The sequence below is a fragment of the Oncorhynchus kisutch genome, linkage group LG4 (genome assembly GCF_002021735.2).
Source record: "Oncorhynchus kisutch isolate 150728-3 linkage group LG4, Okis_V2, whole genome shotgun sequence".
NCBI lineage: Eukaryota > Metazoa > Chordata > Actinopteri > Salmoniformes > Salmonidae > Oncorhynchus > Oncorhynchus kisutch.
Window position 1 is genome coordinate 45,833,196 of NC_034177.2, and position 22,642 is coordinate 45,855,837.

At 44.5% G+C, this 22,642-nt stretch overlaps 1 protein-coding gene across 1 annotated transcript in view; it reads left to right on the top strand.

Annotated features, from left to right (window-relative positions):
* LOC109888707 (metallophosphoesterase MPPED2) overlaps positions 1 to 21,663 on the top strand; it is a 46,268-nt gene extending 24,605 nt beyond the window's left edge. Inside the window, exons 4-7 of the mRNA XM_020479881.2 lie at positions 952 to 1,177; positions 17,452 to 17,567; positions 18,585 to 18,698; positions 19,058 to 21,663. Coding sequence (XP_020335470.1) covers positions 952 to 1,177; positions 17,452 to 17,567; positions 18,585 to 18,698; positions 19,058 to 19,167 — 566 coding nt within the window. The 3' untranslated portion in view covers positions 19,168 to 21,663. The remainder of the gene's footprint in view (positions 1 to 951; positions 1,178 to 17,451; positions 17,568 to 18,584; positions 18,699 to 19,057) is intronic.
* Positions 21,664 to 22,642: the final 979 nt, after the last annotated feature.

A 22,642-nucleotide genomic window follows, 5' to 3' on the forward strand; every position in this document is an offset into this window, starting at 1 on the left:
GTCAGGCCACCCCCAGGTGGTAAGGATAGTCAACAACACGTCTGCCACGCTGATCCTCAACACAGGGACCCCTCAGGGATGTGTGCTTACTCCCTGTTAACCAATGACTGCTTGGCCAAGCACGACTCCAACACCATCATTGCGTTTGCTGAGGCCATAACAGTGGTAGGCCTGATCACCGACAACGATGAGACAGCCTATAGGGAGGTCGTCAGACCTGGCAGTGTGGTGCCAGGACAACAACCTCATCCCTCAACGTGAGCAACACAAAAGAGCTTATCGTGGACTACAGGAAAAGGAGGACTGAACACTCCCCCATTCACATCGACGGGGCTGTAGGAGCGGGTCGAGAGTTTCAAGTTCCTTGGTGTCCACAACACCAAAAAAATATCATGGTCCAAACACACCAAGACAGTCGTGAAGAGGGCACGACAAAGCTTATTCCCACTCAGGACACTGAAAAGATTTGGCATGGATCCCCAGATCTTCATAAAGTTCTATAGCTGCACCATTGAGAGCATCCTGACCAGTTTTAATACCGCCTGGTATGGAAACTGCTCAGCATCTGACCATAAAGTGCTACAGAGGAAGAGTGCATACGGCCCAGAACATCACAGGGGCCAAGCTTCCTGCCATCCAGAACCTATGTACTAGGCGATGTCCGAGGAAAGCCAAAAAAGTCATAGACTGTTCTCTCTGCTACTGCATGGCAAGCTGTACCGGAGCGCCAAGTCAAGGTCCAAAAGGCTCCTTAACAGCTTCTACCCCAAAGCCATAAGACTGCTGAACAACTAATCAAATGGCCACCCGGACTATTTACATTGAAATGTGTTGTTGGTTTAGGGCTTGTAAGTAAGCATTTCATGGTTAGGTCTACACCTGTTGTGTTCTGAGTATTTAAAACTTTGATTTGATATTCAACAATTCTTTCTGTTTCCGTCTTTCCTGCAGGGAGTCTACCGTATGAATTCAAGGTGGTGATTGCAGGGAACCATGAACTGACGTTTGATAAGGACTTCATGGCTGAGCTGGTCAAGCAGGATTACTATCGCTTTCCCTCCGTCTCCAAGCTGAGACCAGAGGACTTTGACGATGTTCAGGCCCTCCTCTCAAACTGTACTTACCTGCAGGACTCTGAGGTTACAGTCAAGGGTTTCCGAATATTCGGGGCACCATGGTAAGTTTATCTCTTGTCTTGGGTTAAATATCATGAGTGTTATGCAGTGTTATTCTACAGTGACTATAGGTCAGATTTGAGTTTTTGAGTAAAAAAAACAACAACAGGAATTCAGCTAAAAATGTGTTTAATTTAGGAAGTTTGTTCAAGTATTACCACAATAAAAAGAGACGTGTCTCATGTCTCAATGTATTTAAGGTGTGAAATTATTATTTACAAATAATCTCTTTTTGGGGTTTAGTTGTGGTCAATTTGCAGTGTCTAAATTATTATATTTTCTGACCCCCTTGACCATTCACTCCGACAACAATCGGCTCGTGGCTGAATCTATTTGCCCCTACCCCTGCTCTAGAGGCTAATCGCTGAATGACAGACTACTGCATAATATGGCCTCAGTGACACGGATCACTGTACCTGAGTTGGCTGTGTTGCTCAAATACCTTATGCTTTACATACAGTGGAGGTGATGACAGAACGTGTGTGGTGACTCGCTTTGCTTGCTTATCAAGACCCTGAATGAGTCTAGTGTGTGTCCATGGTGGATATCAAACACTCTACAGAGTATTCACTGCTTCTATGTTCTAAATCCGTTATTGCTTTTTACCATTTCCTCATTGAGGTCATGGCCTTGTTGTCCTGAATCCTGACAGGGGACTCCATGTTTTTGGTTAGACACAGAGTGCCTGAGACACACATCTGATTGGTTGGGTGTGGGTCAGTCCCAGCCATGTCCTGTCCTAGACTTGTGGCATGTCCTAACATGTTACAGGCTGCCATGGAGACATGTACTTATAGTGTACTCAGTGTACTACAGTGTCTGCGAGGGGATGACTGATCTCTGATTTAGATTTGGAAGTCCGACTCAGAGGTAGTTCATGAGGCAAGTGAAGAGGTTCGCTGCAGGCCTGTCATATGATTCTTCACAATTTTCTTTAATGCTGTGCCAGTGACACATTTTTAATATGTCTTCTTCTAAGACACTTTATTGACCTTTTTTTAAGAGGCTACACTTACAAAACATAACCGACTGTAAACTACACCCCCCTGGTATTCTCCCCAGCAGGATGGACAGAGACATGCAGCCTGGCTAGCTGTGCAGAGGCCCTGGGTGGCTGGAGAGGGCCAGAGCAGTGGAATCATGGCATTGTGTGTCAGTCTGCCTGACCCCCTGTCTGGCCATCACAACTCCCTGCTGGCTGGCACACACCAACCTCCTTTCACAGGCTCTCTTCCCCCCTTCCCAGAGCTAATAATCTCTCTGTCAACCACACGCCTCCATCTGCCTGTGTTGTTCTTCATCAGCCCCTGGACGTTTGGTCTCGGAGAGAGGTCATGGGGCTTTTGTCTCCTCAAGCCCCAGTTGAATAGGTATGACTCATCTGACAATGAAAGTCTGACCAGGTGTAATGTTATGCTGATGATCGTGTGAGAAGTAGTCCTTTTAGGTCTTCATACCTTAACCTGGCTCAGTCAGTATTATATTATATTTGCTTCCTGAGCCCAACTCTCATTCTCAGTGTCAAACCTTCCTGTCTTGAGGGTAACTCTCCTAGCTTGATTTAATCCTATATCTTCCACTTCAAAGGTTTTAGTTTTCCTGGTGATAGTGGACAGTTTCTCACAATGCAGGCCGTGAGGAAAGAGCAACAATGAGGGCAGAACTGTGTTTGTCACAGAGTAGTGCTGAATAAAATTATTATTTTGGCAAGAGGGGCGGGGACATGAAGGGGAGCGAACCAGCCGACAGGATGCATGATGGGAGGTCTTTGGTGCAGCTCTGGGGTGATCTTTACCGGGGCGATTTCCCAGCCTCTCCAGCAGGAAGTGGCCTTTTGTTCCGACACATCCTGGTTCTTTTGTTGGGGCGTACGGATCAAACCCTGGGCCTGACCCGCTCCCTTAGGGACAGCCCTCCCCGCAGGCCACGATGGTCCCTGCTACCTCTGAGCCTAGTGATCACAGAGGTAATTCCCACCGCCCACAAAGAGCTCAGCCAGGCTTGACACACACTGCAGGCCTGCTCTAAGTCTCAGGGTCAATGCTGACTGAAATCATCTAAATGAATTGTTTTTGGGGGGTGATTGTCAAAGGCAGTAGTTCATGACCTTGACCCCTAGATACTTCTGATAGCAGTGCAACAGACTTGCCACAAAGCATGTCTGTCTGCAAACGTAACTGGTAAAGTTAAAGGGATACTTTGGGATTTTTGCAATGAGGCCCCTTATCTACACTGAACAAAAATATAAACGCAACATGTAAAGTGTTGGACCCATGTTTCATGAGCTGAAATTGAAGATCCCAGAAATGTTCCATATGCACAAAAAACTTGTTTCTCTCAAATTATGTGCACAAAGTTGTGTACATCCCTGTTAGTGAGCATTTCTCCTTTGCCAATATAATCCATCCACCTGACAGGTGTGGCATATCAAGAAGCTGATTAAACAGCATGATCATTACACAGGTGCACCTTGTGCTGTTGACAATAGAAGGCCAGTCTAAAATGTGCAGCTTTGTCACACAACACAATGTCTCAAGTTTTGAGGAAGCATGCAATTGACTGCAGGAATGTCCTGATGCCGGAGAATCTAATGTTTATTTCTCTACCATAAGCCGCCTCCAATGTTGTTTTTGAGAATTTGGCAGTACGTCACACCGACCTCACAACCACTGACCACGAGTAACCATGCCAGCCCAGGACCTCCACATCTGGCTTCTTCATCTGCGGGATCGTCTGAGACCAGCCACCTGGACACCTGATGAAACTGTGGGTTTGCACAACCGAAGATTTTCTGCACAAACGGTCAGAAACCATTTCAGGGAATCTCATCTGCGTGCTTGTCATCCTCACCAGGGTCTTGACCTGACTGCAGTTGGGCGTCATAACCGACTTCAGTGGGGAAATGCTCACCACTGATGGCCTCTGGCACGCTGGAGAAGTGTGCTTTTCACGGATGGATCCCGGTTTCAACTGTACCGGGCAGATGGCTGACAGCGTGTATGGCGTTGTGTGGGCGAGGGGTTTGCTGATGTCAACGTTGTGAACACAGTGCCCCATGGGGGTGGTGGAGTTTTGGTATGGGCAGGCATAAGCTACGGACAAGAAACACAGTTGCATTTTATCTATGGCAATTTAAATGCACAGAGATGCCGTGACGAGATCCTGAGGCCCATTGTCGTGCCATTCATCCGCAGCCATCACCTCATGTGATGGCGGTGGGGTTTTGGACAACAAAGTCAAGGTATTTCCAGCATGATAATGCACAGCCCCATATCGCAAGGATCTGTACACAATTCCTGGAAGCTGAAAATGTTGGTCACATACACATGGTTAGCAGATGTTAATGCAAGTGTAGCGAAATGCTTGTGCTTCTAGTTCCGACAGTGCAGCAATATCTAACAAGTAATAAATAACAATTCCACAACTACCTAATACACACAAATCTTAAGTAAAGGGATGGAATAAGAATATGTAGATATAAATATGTGGATGAGCGAGGGCAGGTAGTTTGCCCCCGGTGATGCCTCTGGAAAGCCTTGCGGTTGTGGGCAATGCAGTTGCCGTACCAGGCGGTGATACAGCCCGACAGGATGCTCTCAATTTTGCATCTGTAAAAGTTTGAGGGTTTTTGTTGACAAGGCATGTCACCCATTGAGCATGTTTGCCATGCTATGGATCGATGCGTACGACAGAGTGTTCCAGTTCTGCCAATATCAGTAGCTTTGCACAGCATTGAAGAGTAGTGGGACACCATTCCACAGGCCACAATCAACAGCCTGATCAACTCTATGCGAAGGAGATGTGTTGAGCTGCATGTGGCAAATGGTGGTCACACCAGATACTGACTGGTTTTCTGATTCACGCCCCTACTTTTCTATTAAGGTATCAGTGACCAACAGATACAGTTGAAGTCGGAAGTTTACATATACCTTAGCCAAATACATTTAAACTCAGTTTTTCACAATTCCTGACATTTAATCTTAGTAAAAAACTGTCCTGTTTTAGGTCAGTTAGGATCACCACTATTTTAAGAATGTGAAATGTCATAATAATAATAGTGATTTATTTCAGCTTTTATTTCTTTCATCACATTCCCAGTGGGTCAGAAATGTACATACACTCAATTAGTATTTGGTAGCATTGCCTTTAAATTGTTTAACTTGGGTCAAACGTTTCAGGTTGCCTTCCACAAGCTTCCCACAATAAGTTGGGTGAATTTTCGCCCCTTCCTCCTGACAGAGCTGGTCAGGGCTTTGTGATGGCCACTCTAATACCTTGACTTTGTTGTCCTTAAGCCATTTTGCCACAACTTTGGAAGTATGTTTGGGGTCATTGTCCATTTGGAAGACCCATTTGTGACCAAGCTTTAACTTCCTGACTGATGTCTTGAGATGTTGCCTCAATAAATCCACATAAATTTCCTCACTCATGACGCCATCTATTTTGTGAAGTGCACCAGTCCCTCCTGCAGCAAAGCACCCCCACAACATGAGGCTGCCACCCCTGTGCTTCACATTTGGGATGGTGTTCTTTGGCTTGCAAGCCTCCCCCTTTTTCCTCCAAACATAACGATGGTCATTATGGCCAAACAGTTCTATTTTTGTTTCATCAGACCAGAGGACATTTCTCCAAGAAGTAGGATCTTTGTCCACATGTGCAGTTGCAAACCGTAGTCTGGCTTTTTTTATGGCGGTTTTGGAGCAGTGGCTTCTTCCTTGCTGAGCGGCCTTTCAGGTTATGTCGATATAGGACTCTGGATATAGATACTTTTCTACCTGTTTTCTCCAGCATCTTCACAAGGTCCTTTGCTGCTGTTCTGGGATTGATTTGCACTTTTCGCACATAAGTACGTTAATCTCTAGGAAACCGAACGCGTCTCCTTCCTGGGCGGTATGACGGCTGCGTGGTCCCATGTTGTTAATACTTGCGTACTATTGTTTGTACAGATGAACGTGGTACCTTCAGGCGTTTGGAAATTGCTCCCAAGGATGAACCAGACTTGTGGAGGTCTACACATTTTTTTTCTGAGTTCTTGGCTGATTTCTTTTGATTTTCCCATGATCTCAAGCAAAGAGACACTGAGTTTGAAGGTAGGCCTTGAAATACATCCACAGGTACACCTCCAATTGACTCAAATGATGTATATTAGCCTATCAGAAGCTTCAGAAGCCATGACCTCATTTTCTGGAATTTTCTGAGCTGTTTAAAGGCACAGTCAACTTAGTATATGTAACTTCTGACCCACTGGAATTGTGATACAGTGAAATAATCTGTCTATTAACAATTGTTGGAAAAAGTACTTGTGTCATGCACAAAGTAGATGTCCTAACCGACTTGCCAAAACTATAGTTTGTTAACAAGAAATTTGTGAAGTGGTTGAAAAACAAGTTTTAATGACTCCAACCTAAGTGTATGTAAACTTCCAACTTCAACTGTACATCTGTATTCCCAGTCATGCGAAATCCATAGATTAGGGCCTAATTTATTTCAATTGACTGATTTACTTAAAAGGGAAAGGGGGATACCTAGTCAGTTGTACAACTGAATGCATTCAACTGAAATGTCTTCCTTATATGACCTGTAACCCAGTGAAATTGTTGCATTTATATTTTATAGTGTACCAGAGTCAGATAGCATGCTAGTAGATACCCATGGACTTCCAGTCATTGCGCTAACGCTAGTTAGCATTGGCTGGCGAAACTACCTCTAACTTCCTTCATACTGGACACAGAGACATACAAATGGTATCCACTAGTTCATCTGACTCCGGGGAAGTAGATAAAGGGCCTCATTGTCAAAATCCTGAAGTATCCTTTGAAGCCTAAAATGTTACAACGTTTACTTGAAATGTTCCATATCTCCTAGTAGCATTGAACAGCTAATACCTCCTCCTTTCATGGCAGATATACCTAGTAGCGTTCTATGTGTGTGTGTCAGTGTGACTGAGGGCAAAGGGAGCTGAGCTGCTATAGGCAGCAAGGTGACAGTGGCAGCCTGAGTATGGCTTTAGAAATGCTAAGACTTCCTCTAATCCGCCTATGACTGCGGACACATTGGTCATGTGACCTCTGGGTTCACATCGGGTGAGAGCCCGCCAGGCAGAGCCACAAAGAAGGTGTGGTTCTCTGTTTCCATAGAAACCGTGGCACAGCCGTGTGTGTGTATCATCCTCAGTGTGTTTGCTATTTAAATCAGTTCCACTGGGTGTGTGGGTCAGTGAGGACAGCGTAGCTGTGAGGTTAATGCAAGCTCCATCTCTCACATGGACACTCATGCTGGGCTAGCAATGTACTTTATTGACTGGTTGAATGGCCATTGTCTTAATGTCATGTGTGGCTTTTTTTCCCTGTCCATCTGTGTAGCAGATGAATAGATGGGAATGGGATAAGCTGCCTGACTAATCGGCAACAGTATGCGAGCATAGCCTCAAATGACCCTGGTGTTTTTATGCAAGGAAATAAAGGGCATATCTGAAATGAGGTTCCAACTCTCAGTATCACTTGGTGGAAATCCCTGTTACCCCTCAATGTGTTAATCCTGTCACCACAACAACTTGTCTGAGAACAATTACCTCACACAGTATGACTTATTATATTATTTGGAATTATTAGGATTTTTTTGCTAGGTAGCGTTAGCTAGCGCTAGTCGTCTGCACCTCTGCCAAAACTCTCCTATTTTTCATCCTATAGCTTGTTCTCCGTATTCTTTTTTAAAATAGTGAGCCAACGTGTTTTCAGCACTTATTTTCGATGATTGATCAAAACAAATTCTCTCATGTTCTCTTGTCTCTCTGCGGAAGACATGTTGTGAGCAATATGTTTGGAAACCGCATTAAAATCGCAGTATCGAATCGTAAAACATATAGAATCATGAGAATTGCAAATACATATCATATCAGCACAAAAAAAAATGCCATAATATCATACCGTGAGGTCCCTGGCAATTCCCAGCCCTAGTTTTCTGACAAAATACTTCACCTCACCTTTTCAATAAAGACTTTCCAGAATATAGCTGGATATGATAATGTAATAATACAATGTGTAAAAGAAGTGCCTTTGGGATAGCAGCGGGTTTGGTCAAGTTTTGAATGTCCGTCTGTCCATTGGCGAGTGGACTGTTCCACAAGATCCATCACTTCAGAGGAAGAAGCAGTAACGTGAGAACCTGGGGAAAATAGACCACGGTCTGTTCTCCTTCCCCAAAATCAAAACCACAAGGGACTGTATGGTTATGCTCTGGGAGTGTTGGTTTTCACTGGGGAGGTGTTGAAATGCTGCTCTACTCCGCCCTACAGGCCCCTGCGAGGCCTTACATGCTGACATCACTGATTGTGAAGTGACCTTTGACCCGGAGGTGCAAGCTGCACGTCAGTGTTAATTAGCTGCTCGTGTCCGCTACCCTCCTCAGATCTTTCAGCAGTGCATTGTCCTGCTCTGGCTGACTGCAGCCCAGCGCTGGAGGCTCTCACACAGCGCCAGGCAGGCAGGGCAAACTTGTGCACAGGAAGAGGGGTCAGGTTGCCACGAAGGTGACATAAGGGTGGTGGTGGGGGGAGAGAGAAGGAAAGGAGGGAGGGGAGGGGCAGAGTGAAGAGTGGGTCAGGCAGACAATAAGTGGCCGAGATTAGGAGTGGGATGAACACCCACCGACGAGAGGAGGAGACGCCTGCCCTCTATTCAGAGGATTACCATTTTGGATGAACTCCAGCCTACCACAAGGCCACAGTGGATTCGGATGGCTAGGGCCTTTGTGTCCAGGTTGAATGATGTTCAGGTGTTAGGGGCAAATCCCACCACTGACACGATTTTCTCTAGTGAAGTGTTTCTGTGAGCCTGCCCCTCCTCAGTCCCTGTATGTGTCAGTCAGCGGTAAGAGGCCTTGCTATTGCCCCCGCCAGGAGCCAGCCAGAGCCTTGTTACCGCAACATGATCCAGAATTTTACAGTGACATCACAAGTGCTTTAACAGCCTCCGTCTAGCACCACAATGTAATGATCTGTGAAATAACCAACCAGTGCGGTGCCCTTTACCACAATGAATTATGCGGCTCGTTTGACTAACCAGGGTCGTCCAGAGCCATCTCGGTAGAGGAGACCTTGGATGAGACGACGTGTGTGTGTGTGTGTGTGTGTGTAGCCCTCTGTGGTGTGTGTAGACTACTGATGATCACTCCCAGGCTTCAATGACTAGCAAATGAATGAATGCAGAAAAGCTGATCGTACTACCAGGTGACATTCAGACTGAGGAAGATGCAGCTAGCCTACTCAGTGGGGTTGAGTGGTTAACTGGACCACCAGTGCAGTGTCACAACAAGCCTGGCTGAGTACACGACACCGTCAAATGTAGTGTGACTAGTGTTTGCTAGAAGCTAAGACCATCTGTCCAGGCCAGGCGATAGAGAGAAACGGGAGATGGTAGGCTTTACACAGAGAAAATGCAGCATTTTACCATTTTAGCTTCCTCATGTCAGTGTTGTGACTGACAGAGTATGTTACCAGGTATGTAGCATCCTATGCCATTGCAGACAGACAGGAAATCCCCGGGCCCTTAATTTCCCTCTCAGTAACACAGCAGCAGAGAGCTGTTCAACATTACAGCCGTACACAGCCCTATGCCCCTCACTTCTAGTCTAGTGCTACTACCCACAGATAGTCCTGACCGAGTGGATTAATATTTGAAGATTCCAGTAGCCCTTTTAGATTGGAGAGACTTGAGGGACTCGCGAGGCAGTGCATTACTGGCTGACCTGACCCCTTTCATAAATAACCTGAAGCTAGGGGTGCGGCTGGGGCACTGTTTTAGAGCGAAAAATGTCTGGCCCATGTCTGCATTCTGTGTTCGGTTCAGCTGACAGGTCACCAAGCTCACATGCTGATAAAAGTTCCAACCAATGACACACGTGGCTTGTCGTGTCAAGACGATGTACACTGTACAGGTTGGCATATTTAACAAGAGGACGTTGTCAGATCTATGCTTGGAAAATCAGAAATGTGTGTTTGCATTTGCGTGTGTGTACGCTGTGTGTGTGTGCACACCTACATGTGTGTACTGTGCGTGTGGGTGTAATGACAGAGAGTGAGGTGATGATCAGATAGCAGCAAGTCCAGACAGTGGCTGTTATTGCAGGGCTTTATCTGCTGAATGTCTGCCTGCCTGTCGGGGGGGGGGGGGGTCTGCAAAAATGCTAGCCCTAGCAATGAAGGATTGCACCCGTGTGTATACCCCCCGACACACCATGCTCTAAAGCAGGCACTGTGCTTTATTTACTCTGCCATCAATCACGATCAAGCTGCCACTGGCCTCTTAAAGCAGAGGGCCCAGGCATGCAGGACAGGACCTAGCGTTATTGTATTTTTTTTTTAACAGCCAGAGTCCGGGCAGCCAGAGCTCCGCACGTCCTGATGGATCATTCCCCAACACGAGACAACAGCAGTGGCCAGAGGTAGACTATCAGTTAGCCTAGTGATGACAGGCACGCAGAGTTGAATCTCATCTGATCTTATCTCATGTCTACTTGGTCGCGCTATTTAGGCCTATGTTTAGGCCTATGTGGGCACTTTAAAATAATTTTTGTCCAGGATTAAACTGGGGGACGCTAAGGTTGTTGTTTCTTCTGTGTGTGTGTGTCCCCATTTCTGGTCTTTGTCTTGTTGTGAATCCTCTGATGGTATGACAACATAGAGATGTATCTGTGTACTTTCTTCCCAAGCCACCCCCCCCCCCCCACAACGAGGTGATGCTCTTGCTCCCCCTGCTCCGGCTAATGGAGTCCTCCGGCCCGGAGCCTGCCCCCCCCCCCCCCCCCCCCCCCCCTCCACTTCCTGTCTCTTACAGGCTCCTGTATTGAGCAGCACAGCTCATTGTTCTCCTCTCATCTCTGTCTGCTCTGCTGGGATCGAGAGAGACGCCGGGGGAAAACGCAGGATTAATCTGTGCACTGGTGTCAGCGGTAGGATCCAGTTCTAACACAGAACAGGCTCAGCTTTGAGTCACAAGGTTGGAGAAGGCAGTGTTACCCAGCCTGGAGGGAAATATATAGGTGCAGTCAATATGAATTGGCTGTTTGTGAGCAACGCAGTGCAGAGCTGTGTCAGCAGGCCTTTGCTATCGCACAGTGGGGGGGGTTTAACAGAAATGCTGATATGTAACGAGACCATACAAATCAAATTTGCATTTGAATTGAACTTGGCAGTGTGTGAGTTTGATGTTTTCATTTTGTTGAAAGCCACACTATACAAAATGTGCCTGATTCAAGCTCACATTATTCGATGTGAAAGTGTGTCCAGAGGCTGGTCCAGAGGCATCAGGGGGAAATGGAAGGAGTGCCTGGAGTTTAACAGAGGACACTGCATCTTAACTCCACATTTACTGGATTGGTTGAACAGTGCAGAAGAGAACCTCACCCTGAATTTTTTTTTCCTCTCTCGCCAGGACCATTAAGAAAGGAACGGAGCTCATGTGCCTCTTATACGCCAGAGACTTTAGGTTAGGACTGGAATGACTCGAACCGTGAAATGCATCTTTGGTCAGAAGGGAAGCATCAATCTGGAGTGTTTTGTACGTAGTTAATGTCCCCCGTAGGCAGCAGCAGCCCTGGGTTGAACCCTCCAGAGAGACCTGCGCCACGGTGTAGCCTAGGCTGTCCAGGCAGGTTGATAAATGCCCCACGGGCCACATCAGTCATAAGGCCACAGCTATCAGCGTTCATTTAGTCGAGACCAAAGAGCATCCACTCCCCCCCCCCCTGTCCGTCCGTCTCCCCACCCTCTCCAAGGCAGCTCTGGCCAGATTTAGCCGTGGCCTGATGTGTGCTGTGCTGTCTGGCCATTGAGGCCGGGCCATCTCTTTACCTCTCTGTGCCCTGGCTGTCTGAGCAGTCGCTATAAAGGCGGCAGTCAGGGCAGGGCTGCCCATACATACTGATGTGTGTGTTACGAGGCCTGTCCCAGGAGAGACATAAATCTCTTAACATGCTCTTTCTCATTGGTGCTGACAGCTTAATCAATTTGCCTCCTCTTTGGATGACCTCTGTTATGCTGTGGCACAGCCGTGTGGCCAGAATGAATGTCCTGGTCGTCTAATAGCCCTCTATCTCCCTCTATGGCTCGCTGTCTTCAGCTCTCTCTCTCTTTCTCGCATTTTCTCTGGGCATCTTCTAGCGATCTATTGATAGGATAGCCGCCTGTCAGTCATAAAGCGAGTGATAGCAGACTGCTTTTACCTGTCATCTGTCCCGCCTACTGGTACAATTAGTGTGCGCCGTGGTTTGTTGCAGTCAAATTTCTTTACACGGGGGATGGAGAGAGCATGATGCTTGTGAATTTGCACATACCGTGTAAGTTGTAACAATGAGTCAAAATCCACTTAGCCTAATTATTGTTTTCTGGCATGTTCATTTATTTTCTTTCATAGCCAGCCATGCAGACTCATGGCGCATTGGCTATTTACCATAGATGTCACTAGAGATTCATGAATAGGGGGGCTAATCCTCTTTTAGGGGGGGGGGTTCTGGGCATCCTCCCCCGGGATTTTTTTTAAGCCCCCAAAACATATTTTAATGTTTTTTTAAAGGAAGGAGGAGGCAGGTAGCTGGGTCCAGGGGCAGACAGAATGTCATACACAGGGGGTCCAAAAAGGCAACAACACAGGCAGGGAAAAGGCTAGTAACGTCGTCCAGGAGATCAGGCAATAGATTGATAACAGGAAATCCGAAGGCTAAAGTACAGGCAGGGAATAGGCAAAAGGTGTCGTTAGTGAGGCAGGCAAAAACTATCATACACAGGAGGATTAAATTACGGGGAAAACAGAGTTCAGAATAGACGTGTGTCACAAAACAAACAATACCTCACAATGATGTGGTGCAGAGAACTGAACTAAATAGTGTGTGATAATGACATACAGATATGCGATCAGAATTCAGGTGGTTGGGATCTGGAGAGTGGGCTGCTTTCAGGGGGATCTATGTGTTTTGAGAGTGTGAGCTGGAAGTAGATGTTACATTAGGTTAGACACTGATCTAATATGACTTACTTCAATTATATCCAAATAAAGAAATTAAAGTCTACTCTGTTCCTATCCATCTAACAACAAAAGGCACAAAAATGGGAGTACTATGTATCAAAAATACTTTGGGATTTTATTTGGAGAGAGAGAGAGGAGAGAGCGAGAGATGCAGATCATGTTATACCATTAGAAAAAAACAGTATCATTCATCCACAAAGGGGCAAAACTAAATTCAACTAATGAGCTAAATAAAATTGATTAGGAATCAAATCTGATAAAGTAAGATCCCAAACAAATATTACAACCTATATTAAGGAACTGCTCCTCCTGCTTCTCTCTTTTGCTTATTTTGTGGGTGGACGCATCAGTGTACCTCCTATTTTTAAAGGTGGCAAAGCGGTCAATGACACTTAGTGACCCAAACACTTCACCCTCAATGGACATGGCTGCAAGCCTTTTCTGACCCATTGTCTTACGCAACCAGGAGTGCATCCGGCGCAGTGCACTAAAGGACCTTTCACAGGAGCAGCTGCTCACAGGAACTGTCAGGGCAAGCTGAATGATTCCCTTCAGAGAAGGAAACACTTCATCATCCAGGAGGTTATGCCCAGCAAGTATATCTTTGGGAGGACATCCAGCCTCTCTTTTCCGGGCAAGAAAGTTTCTGGCCACCAACATCTCTTGTGTTTTAACATCAATACCGTAGTGCTTGGCAAACTCAGTTGAGCATGAGGTATCGAGGATTTTTTTGTTTGAGTTGGGGCTGCATGCCTGTATGCCTTTGAGCAGACCTGCATCTACAGTTGAGAATCCATCTTGTCCAAGCATGGGGAGCAACAACTCTGTTCTCATTGTTTGGGATCATGACAATTCTCTACCTAAACCCAAGGAGGTCTTCACCACACAATCTCTCTTTGTTTGCACTTTCTTGCTGCATCTGCCTCTGGAATAATGTGCATTTCACAGAGTGCTTTGGTTCTGTCATAAAGTTCTGTGGCAAATGCATCTGTGCGTTTGCCTATCAGTGTGTCACATACAGCGTGTTTGCCGAAACGAGCTTCTGCCAGGTTTGCAGTCTCTTTCTGGAGAAACTTGTGAAGCCCCTCAGTTACAAAAAGGAGGGACTGAAACATCAGTAAGAAATACATGGTGGAGAACTGAACATGATGCTCCACTCTGGCTAAAGCTTCGAACTGAACACGATGCTCCACTCTGGCTAAAGCTTCGAACTGAGCATGATGCTCCACTCTGGCTAAAGCTTCGAACTGAACACGATGCGCCACTCTGGCTAAAGCTTAGAACTGAACGCGATGCTCCACTCTGGCTAAAGCTTCGAACTGAACGTGATGCTCCACTCTGGCTAAAGCTTCGAACTGAACGCGATGCTCCACTCTGGCTAAAGCTTCGAACTGAACGCGATGCTCCACTCTGGCTAAAGCTTCGAACTGAACGCGATGCTCCACTCTGGCTAAAGCTTCGAACTGAACGCGATGCTCCACTCTGGCTAAAGCTTCGAACTGAACGCGATGCTCCACTCTGGCTAAAGCTTCGAACTAACCCCCCCCCCCCCCCCCCCCCCCCGTAAGAAGGGCCCAGCGACGTCCCTGCTATTTACTGTGCTTTGATTTGACAACTGAACAAGCGTGGACTAGTTTATAAAAAGTTTTGAATAAAGTACATCTATAACCCTTCGCCATTCATAAATCACGCAATGTGTTTATGTCCACGATATCGCATCGGGACAAGTACACCAAAGGATTTCCTAGGTTTCCTTTCCTAGGATGTTGGGGCTTGCCAGACAGTGCTGAAGTGTGTGTCTCGTCAGCCGGTGTAGCCTATCGAATCGGTGAGAGCCATCAATTTGGCTCCCTACTATGGTAGGCTTAGGCTTGTTGGTGATTTTATATGTAGATAAATGATGAAAACATTTTATGAAGATGGTGAATCGTAACTACACCAATAGGTGATGGAGAGCCTCATTATGGTCCAAATATGATGATTAGGGCCCTCGCAGAATCCAGGCATTAAAATAGAATTCAACAATATTCCCAAAATGTATTGACCTAAATTCATTTGTCCAAGTTTATCATAAGATATGAACAACTTTCTGAAGGGGCAAGGAGAATGTCCGTGTGTGCAGTTCGCACGTCTACCACTTTGCCGTTAGTATTTGCCGTTAGTATTGATGCTAATGAAAACAGTCCTCTGGTAGATGGAAAGGCTTTCCCAAAAACCTTCTCATTTACATGCTAACTACATAGTAGGCTATGCTTACCATGATATCATGATTATTGTCATCAATCCAGTGGGTATTTGTTTTGTGAACTCTACCATCACGTGTGCTGCAAAAACACCACTAAACAACTAAATAAGTACATCTGTAAATAAGACTTTAATCTCGAAGACCGGTTAAAGGCTTAAGGTTCTCTAACTGAGAAAATAGTTCTGATTCTCATAGGCGTACACCCAGATGATATGCCCCCAAAATAACATCATAACAACAAATAACAACATTTTCAGTAAAGTCAAGTCTTTCTACACCAATAATACAAAAAAAAAATCCAATCTGGGAGGGACCCCCCCCCCCCCTCCGAAAGAATTCAGACCCCTTGACTTTTTCCACATTCTGTTACGTTACTTATTCTAAAATTGATTACATATATTTTTTCCTCATCAATCTACACACAGTACCCCATAGTGACAAAGCAAAAAAATAAAGATTAGAAAATGTATCAAAAGAAACTGAACATTGACATCACATTTACATAACTATTCAGACCCTTTACTCAGTACTTTGTTGATGCACCTTTGGTAGCGATTTACAGCCTCGAGTTTTCTTGGTATGACGCTACAAGCTTGGCACATTTGTGGTTTCTCCCATTCTTCTCTGCAGATCCTGTCAAGCTCTGTCAGGTTGGATGGGGAGCGTCGCTACACAGCTATTTTCAGGTCTCTACAGAGATGTTCAAGTCCGGGCTCTGGCTGGGCCACTCATGGACATTGCGGCTTGTCCCGAAGCCACTCCTGCGTTGCCTTGGCTGTGGGTGTAGGATCGTTGTCCTGTTGGAAGGTGAACCTTTGCCCCATTCTGAGGTCCTGAGCGCACTGGAGCAAGATCCTCTTTGTACTTTGCTCTGTTCATCTTTGCCTCGATCCTAACTAGTCTCTTAGTCCCTGCCGCTGAAAAACATCCCCACAGCATGATGCTGCCACCACCGTAGGGATGGTGTCAGGTTTCCTCCAGATGTGATGCTTGGCATTCAGGCTAAAGAGTTCAATCTTGGTTTCATCAGACCAGAGAATCTTGTTTCTCATGGTCTGAGAGTCCTTTAGTTGCCATATAGCAAACTCCAAGCGGGCTGTCATGTGCCTTTTAATGAGAAGTGTCTTCTGTCTGGCCACTACCATAAAGGCCTGATTTGGTGGAGTGATGCAGAGATGGTTGTCCTTCTGGAAGGTTCTCCCATCTCCACAGAGGAACTCTGAAGCTCTGTAAGAGTGACCATCTGGTTCTTGGTTACCTCCCTGACCAAGGCCCTTCTCCCCCGATTGCTCAGTTTGGCCGGGCGGCCAGCTCTAGGAAGAGTCTTGGTGGTTCCAGACTTTTTCCATTTAAGAATGATGGAGGCCACTGTGTTCTTGGGGACCTTCAATGCTGCAGACATTTTTTGATACCCTTCCCCAGATCTGTGCCTCAACACAATCCTGTCAAAGAGCTATATGGACAACCTCTAATGGCTCGTTTTTTTCTCTGACATGCACTGTCAACTGTGGGACTGTATATAGACGGGTGTGTTCCTTTCCATTAATTTCCAATCAATTTAATTTACCACAGGTGATCAATGGAAACAGGATGCACCTGAGCTCAATTTCAAGTCTCATAGCAAAAGGTCTGAATACCTATGTAAATACGATTTTTCTGTTTTATTTTGAATACATTTGAAAAATATCATTTTGTAAATGTATTCAAATGTATTGTCATTTAATTTCTCTTTATGGGGTATTGTGTGTGGATTAAGATAAACTATTTTTTAAATCCATGTTGGAATAAGGCTGTAACAAAATGTGGAAGAAGGGAAGGGGCCTGAATACTTCCGGAATGCACTGTATGTCCTGGTGGAAAAAAACTGTTTCTCTCTTTCTCGCAATTTATTTAAAAAAAAACATTGTACTCAGTTCTGTGTTCATGTTTGAATTGCATGTATGCCCATATACTGCATTCAGTATTCAGTGCAGGTGTGTGTAATGTAGATTTCTTTGAACTGTTTCTACAGGACGCCATGGTTTAATGGCTGGGGTTTTAACCTTCCCCGCGGTCAGTCACTACTGGACAAGTGGAATCAGGTTCCAGAGGGTATAGACGTTCTCATGACCCATGGACCTCCCCTCGGTGAGTTGAGTTCATATAACTGCAAAACACATTATCCCACAGACTGCTAAAACTGGTTGCTGTGTTGCTGTGATTACTGTGTCACATACTGGAAGTATCACCTAGAGCTGATATTCAATAAATAGGATGAAAACCGGAATCTCATGCTTATCTGAACACTTGCGGTAATTCTCATTATTGTCACCATGTTAGAAATCAAAGTCAATTTCTTGGACAATTGCTCTTTTGGGTGGCACTTTACGAGAATTCATTATTGGAGAAAAAAAACCCTGCTGTTAAACCAGTATATTAGCAGATATATCAGTATAGGTCCATTTTCCCCCTCAAAAAAATCTGAATCGGTATCGGACCCAAAATAACATATAGTTTGGGCTTTAACTGGTAGTAATGGAAGCAGAGTTAGGGTGACCTTTTCCTCGCGGTGAAACATGCGCAACGAGCTACAAAGCCTGTGCAATGACGAGTTGGGTATTTTCGCCTCACCTGTATGTGCTTCTGCATAGGTGGAGCCAAAAATGGAAGTGTCAAATGGAGGTTTGGGGGAGAGTATGCTAATTAACCTTCCCACATAAAGTATAATTACATGAATGTATTGAGAAGGCTACAAGGTAAGAATAAAACAGGGACAATAATGATATATGATGAATAGTGCAGAGTAGGCCATCATAGGCCCATGCTTGAAATGAGGCTGGTGTTGTTGCCTATGTTTTTAATATTTAACTAAAATAATATTATTGTCTGTATTATATTGTTGATGTTTTAAGCTCTTGCCAGTAAAAACAAAATCTATAATCTATTGCCTAAGTTCCATTCAAACATTCACAGCACATATGTGCGTAACACATTATTGTTTTATAATGTAATTCCGAACAGTGTTAAGACAGGGAAAATGTGCGCCCTTAGTTTGTGCCTACATGTTATAAATGTATTTGTTGTTAAATGTATTTTCGTTACAAATGTATCCTCCTTATGCTTAATCCAGTGTGTTAATCAATCTATTGGTGTGGTTTGGGACAGGTTTCCGTGACTGGGTCCCCAAGGAGCTCCAGAGAGTGGGCTGTGTGGAGCTGCTGAACACGGTACAGCAGAGGGTCCGACCCAAGCTCCACGCCTTCGGTGGCATCCACGAGGGTGAGTATTCTGTACCCTGTCCTCCATAGTCCTGGTTCTACGCAATAACAGATTGGTAGAGTACTGCTGTACAGCATCCATATTGTATTTATTATGGATCCCCATTACCTTCATTTTGCTGGACCCCAGCAAAATGGCACCTACTCTTCCTGGGGTCCCACAAAATGAAGAGAGTTTACACAATTATAGGAAGGAGTACAATTTCAGGCAAAACACTTCCGAACATGGATGCTGTACTAGGGCACTTAATACTGTATCAGTGGGGGCTATCCTGTGCCATGCATCTCAAGCTTAACAGACCTTGTATTGTCTCTGTTTTGACTCTGGTGTCGTCTTATTTCTCTGTCCTCTGTCTGCAGGGTACGGCATTATGACGGATGGATGCACAACTTTTATCAACTCCTCCACCTGTACAGCCAGTTTCCAGCCCACCAACCCCCCCATCATATTCGACCTGCCCAACCCATAGAGCATCGTAAATGAACCAGCATTTTTTTAATCAAATGAGTTGTACTAAATGTTAATCTTCAAGATATTTGGCTTTTGTAAAAATGCTTGTAAAAATGCATGAAAATCTGATTCTAGTAATGAAATGATGAACTTCGTAAAATATTTCATATTTTCCAATTGTTTGCATTTGCAGCAATAACGGGTTTTCTGTGCCATTTGTCATTCTTTGTTTTCTCTCTCAAGACGTACAGTTGAAGTTGGAATTTTACATACACTTAGGTTGGAGTCATTAAAACTCGTTTTTAAACCACTCCACAAATTTCTTCTTAAACTATAGTTTTGGCAAGTCGGTGAGGACATCTACTTTGTTCATGATACAAGTAATTTTTCCAACAATTGTTTACAGACAGATTACTTCACTTATAATTCACTATCACAATTCCAGTGGGTCAGAAGTTTACATACACTAAGTTGACTGTGCCTTTAAACAGCTTGGAAAATTCCAGAAGATTATGTCATTGCTTTAGAAGCTTCTGATAGGCTAATTGACATAATTTGAGTCAATTGGAGGTGTACCTGTGGTTTGTATTTCAAGGCCTACCTTCAACCTCAGTGCCTCTTTACTTGACATCATGGGAAAATCAAAAGAAATCAGCCAAGACCTCAGAAAAAACATTGTAGGCCTCCACAAGTCTGGTTCATCCTAGGGAGCAATTTCCAAATGTCTGAAGGTACCATGTTCATCTGTACAAACAATAGTATGCAAGTATAAACACCATGGGACCACGCAGCCATCATACTGCTCAGGAAGGAGATGCGTTCTGTCTCCTAGAGATGAATGTACTTTGGTGCGAAAAGTGCAAATCAACCCCAGAACAACATCAAAGGACCCTGATACTGGAGGAAAGTAAAACCTGAAAGGCCGCTCAGCAAGGAGGAAGCCACTGCTCCAAAACCGCCATAAAGCCAGACTACGGTTTGCAACTGCACATGGGGACAAAGATCGTACTTTTTGGAGAAATGTCTTCTGGTCTGATGAAACAAAAATAGAACTGTTTGGCCATAATGACTATCGTTATGTTTACACTTCGGCTTGCAAGCCGAAGAACACCATCCCAACCGTGAAGCATGGAGATGGCACCATCATGTTGTAGGGGTGCTTTGCTGCAGAAGGGACTGGTGCACTTCACAAAATAGATGGTATCATGAGGGAGGAAAATTATGTGGATATATTGAGGCAACATCTCAAGACATCAGTCAGGAAGTTAAAGCTTGGTTGCAAATGGGTCTTCCAAATAGACAATGACCCCAAGCATACTTCCACAGTTGTGGCAAAATGGCTTAAGGATAACAAAGTCAAGGTTTTGGAGTGGCCATCACAAAGCCCTGACCTCAATCCTATAGAAAATGTGTGGGCAGAACTGAAAAAGCATGCGCGATCAAGGAGGTCCACAAACCTGACTCGAGTTACACCAGCTCTGTCAGGAGGAATGGGCCACAATTCACCCAACTTATTGTGGGAAGCTTGTGGAAGGCAACCTGAAACGTTTGACCCAAGTTAAGCAATGCTACCAAATACTAATTGAGTGTATGTAAACTTCTGACCCACTAGGAATGTGATGAAAGAAATAAAAGCTGAAATAAATAATTCTCTCTACTATTATTCTGACATTTCACATTCTTAAAATTCTTAAGACTGGGAATTGTTACTAGGATTAAATGTCAGGAATTGTGAAAAACCGAGTTTAAATGTATTTGGATAAGTTGTACGTAAACTTCTGACTTCAACTGTATACGCTTTTTGTCTGACAGGCAAATACACTGCTTGACAGTAATCGTACCCTCTACATCAGCAATACTTGACCTCATGATGATAATAGAACATGCATTTGGCATTGTAACATAAGTTATTTTGTCTCTCTTAAAGCCCTGTGTATTGTTGAAAATGAAACATTTTGAGTATATGAAATGTATCCAATTATTATATACTGTAGTCCCTTGGGCTCTCACATTTGTTTTGGAAAGGTATGTACCGGTTATCTACTTTGATCTGGGGCACATTCAACAGGATGCAACATGTTATGTATATTCTCAAATGTCCCCATCTTCCATGGAGTACATGTGATTTGGTGTTTGTGTGAATTTATATAGGCCCACTAAAGCCTTTCAAAAATGTATGTTATATGCTATTCAAAGCACACATGCATTTTCATCTCACTTTTATATTTTTATCGATATTCAGCAAACAGCTGTTTTTAAATTATATTTCACAACTGTCTAAGCAGAAGTGAGTTGTTCCCTAAAATACAGTAATAAGAATTTTGCTAATTATTTTTGTTTTGTTGCACAGTGTGAAAATGCGATCTTGCTAGCACAAAAAAAAAGTTGCCAACGGTAGTCTTCTGTCATTGTAAATGCCTGTTTAGTTTCCTGGTTTATGAAACTTTTGTTTAACTTGTAATACGTTTAGTTGCCTTTATATGCAAATAAAATTGCCATATTTGTACCTGTTGAATAGCTATACAGTTTTGTTTATTTGACCTTTTATATACATTAGGAAAGTGTACATTGCTGAAGCATCCCCCTATCTCTGGCTCCATTGGATAGAGGTGAAGCTGTATTTGTGCACCATCTGTCTAGGCCAGACTGATTCTGGGGTGGATTCCATCTGTTTCAGTAAAGTTCACCGTTATATACAGATTGAATCAAGCCCTAAGTCTATTACTTATCCCCTGACTGACCGCAACATGGATTAATGGGTGCTCTTGACAAGGATGGCTGTGGCCCTATGCTGTCCTGACACCTACTATTGATTGGGCAGAATTGTCAGTGTGGCCTTGGCGTTGATGGATGTCAGGGGCATGGTGGGGAAGGAAGGCTGACTGCCACCCTGTGTGTGGGTGTTTGCTTGATTGTCTCCGCTTGGAGGTAGAGAGCTGCAGAGCTGAGTAAAAAAACAGACGACCATGTGTACTTGAAGGGTAGGAGGCATGAGTTTTTACTTACTAATGTAACCGCAGTGTAGTCAAGATCTGGTTACCTATAAGCACAAACATAGTTATGTTTTTGGGTGATTACATAATGTATTTCCAGGTAACTTCTAAACTATACACAATGCACTATTTCTCAACATCATGTGGAGGATCTACTCTGCTACAGAGTTCAAATGCTAGCTCAGTAGCTTGCTCAAGCTGGCTAACGTTAGCCACACCTCATGCTTTTCAGACTTGTGGTTGTGTTATCTAGTGGGAACCCATTAGCACGGCAGACTCTGGTGCCTTCTTGCCATGTGCTCAAAACAAAAGAGAAAATCATACCTGCTTGCTCCAAAAGTGTAGTACCTCGTCTGTTCTCCTTTTTGTTTTGTCAACTTTTTGTCATGTTCTCTGTGAAGTAGGCTACGGGTGTTTTGTAACTTTTTCAGTCTGACTGACATCTGGAATCTATCTATTTTGGTCCATTGAAATGCCAGCCTCCCCTTCGCTTTGGTAGCT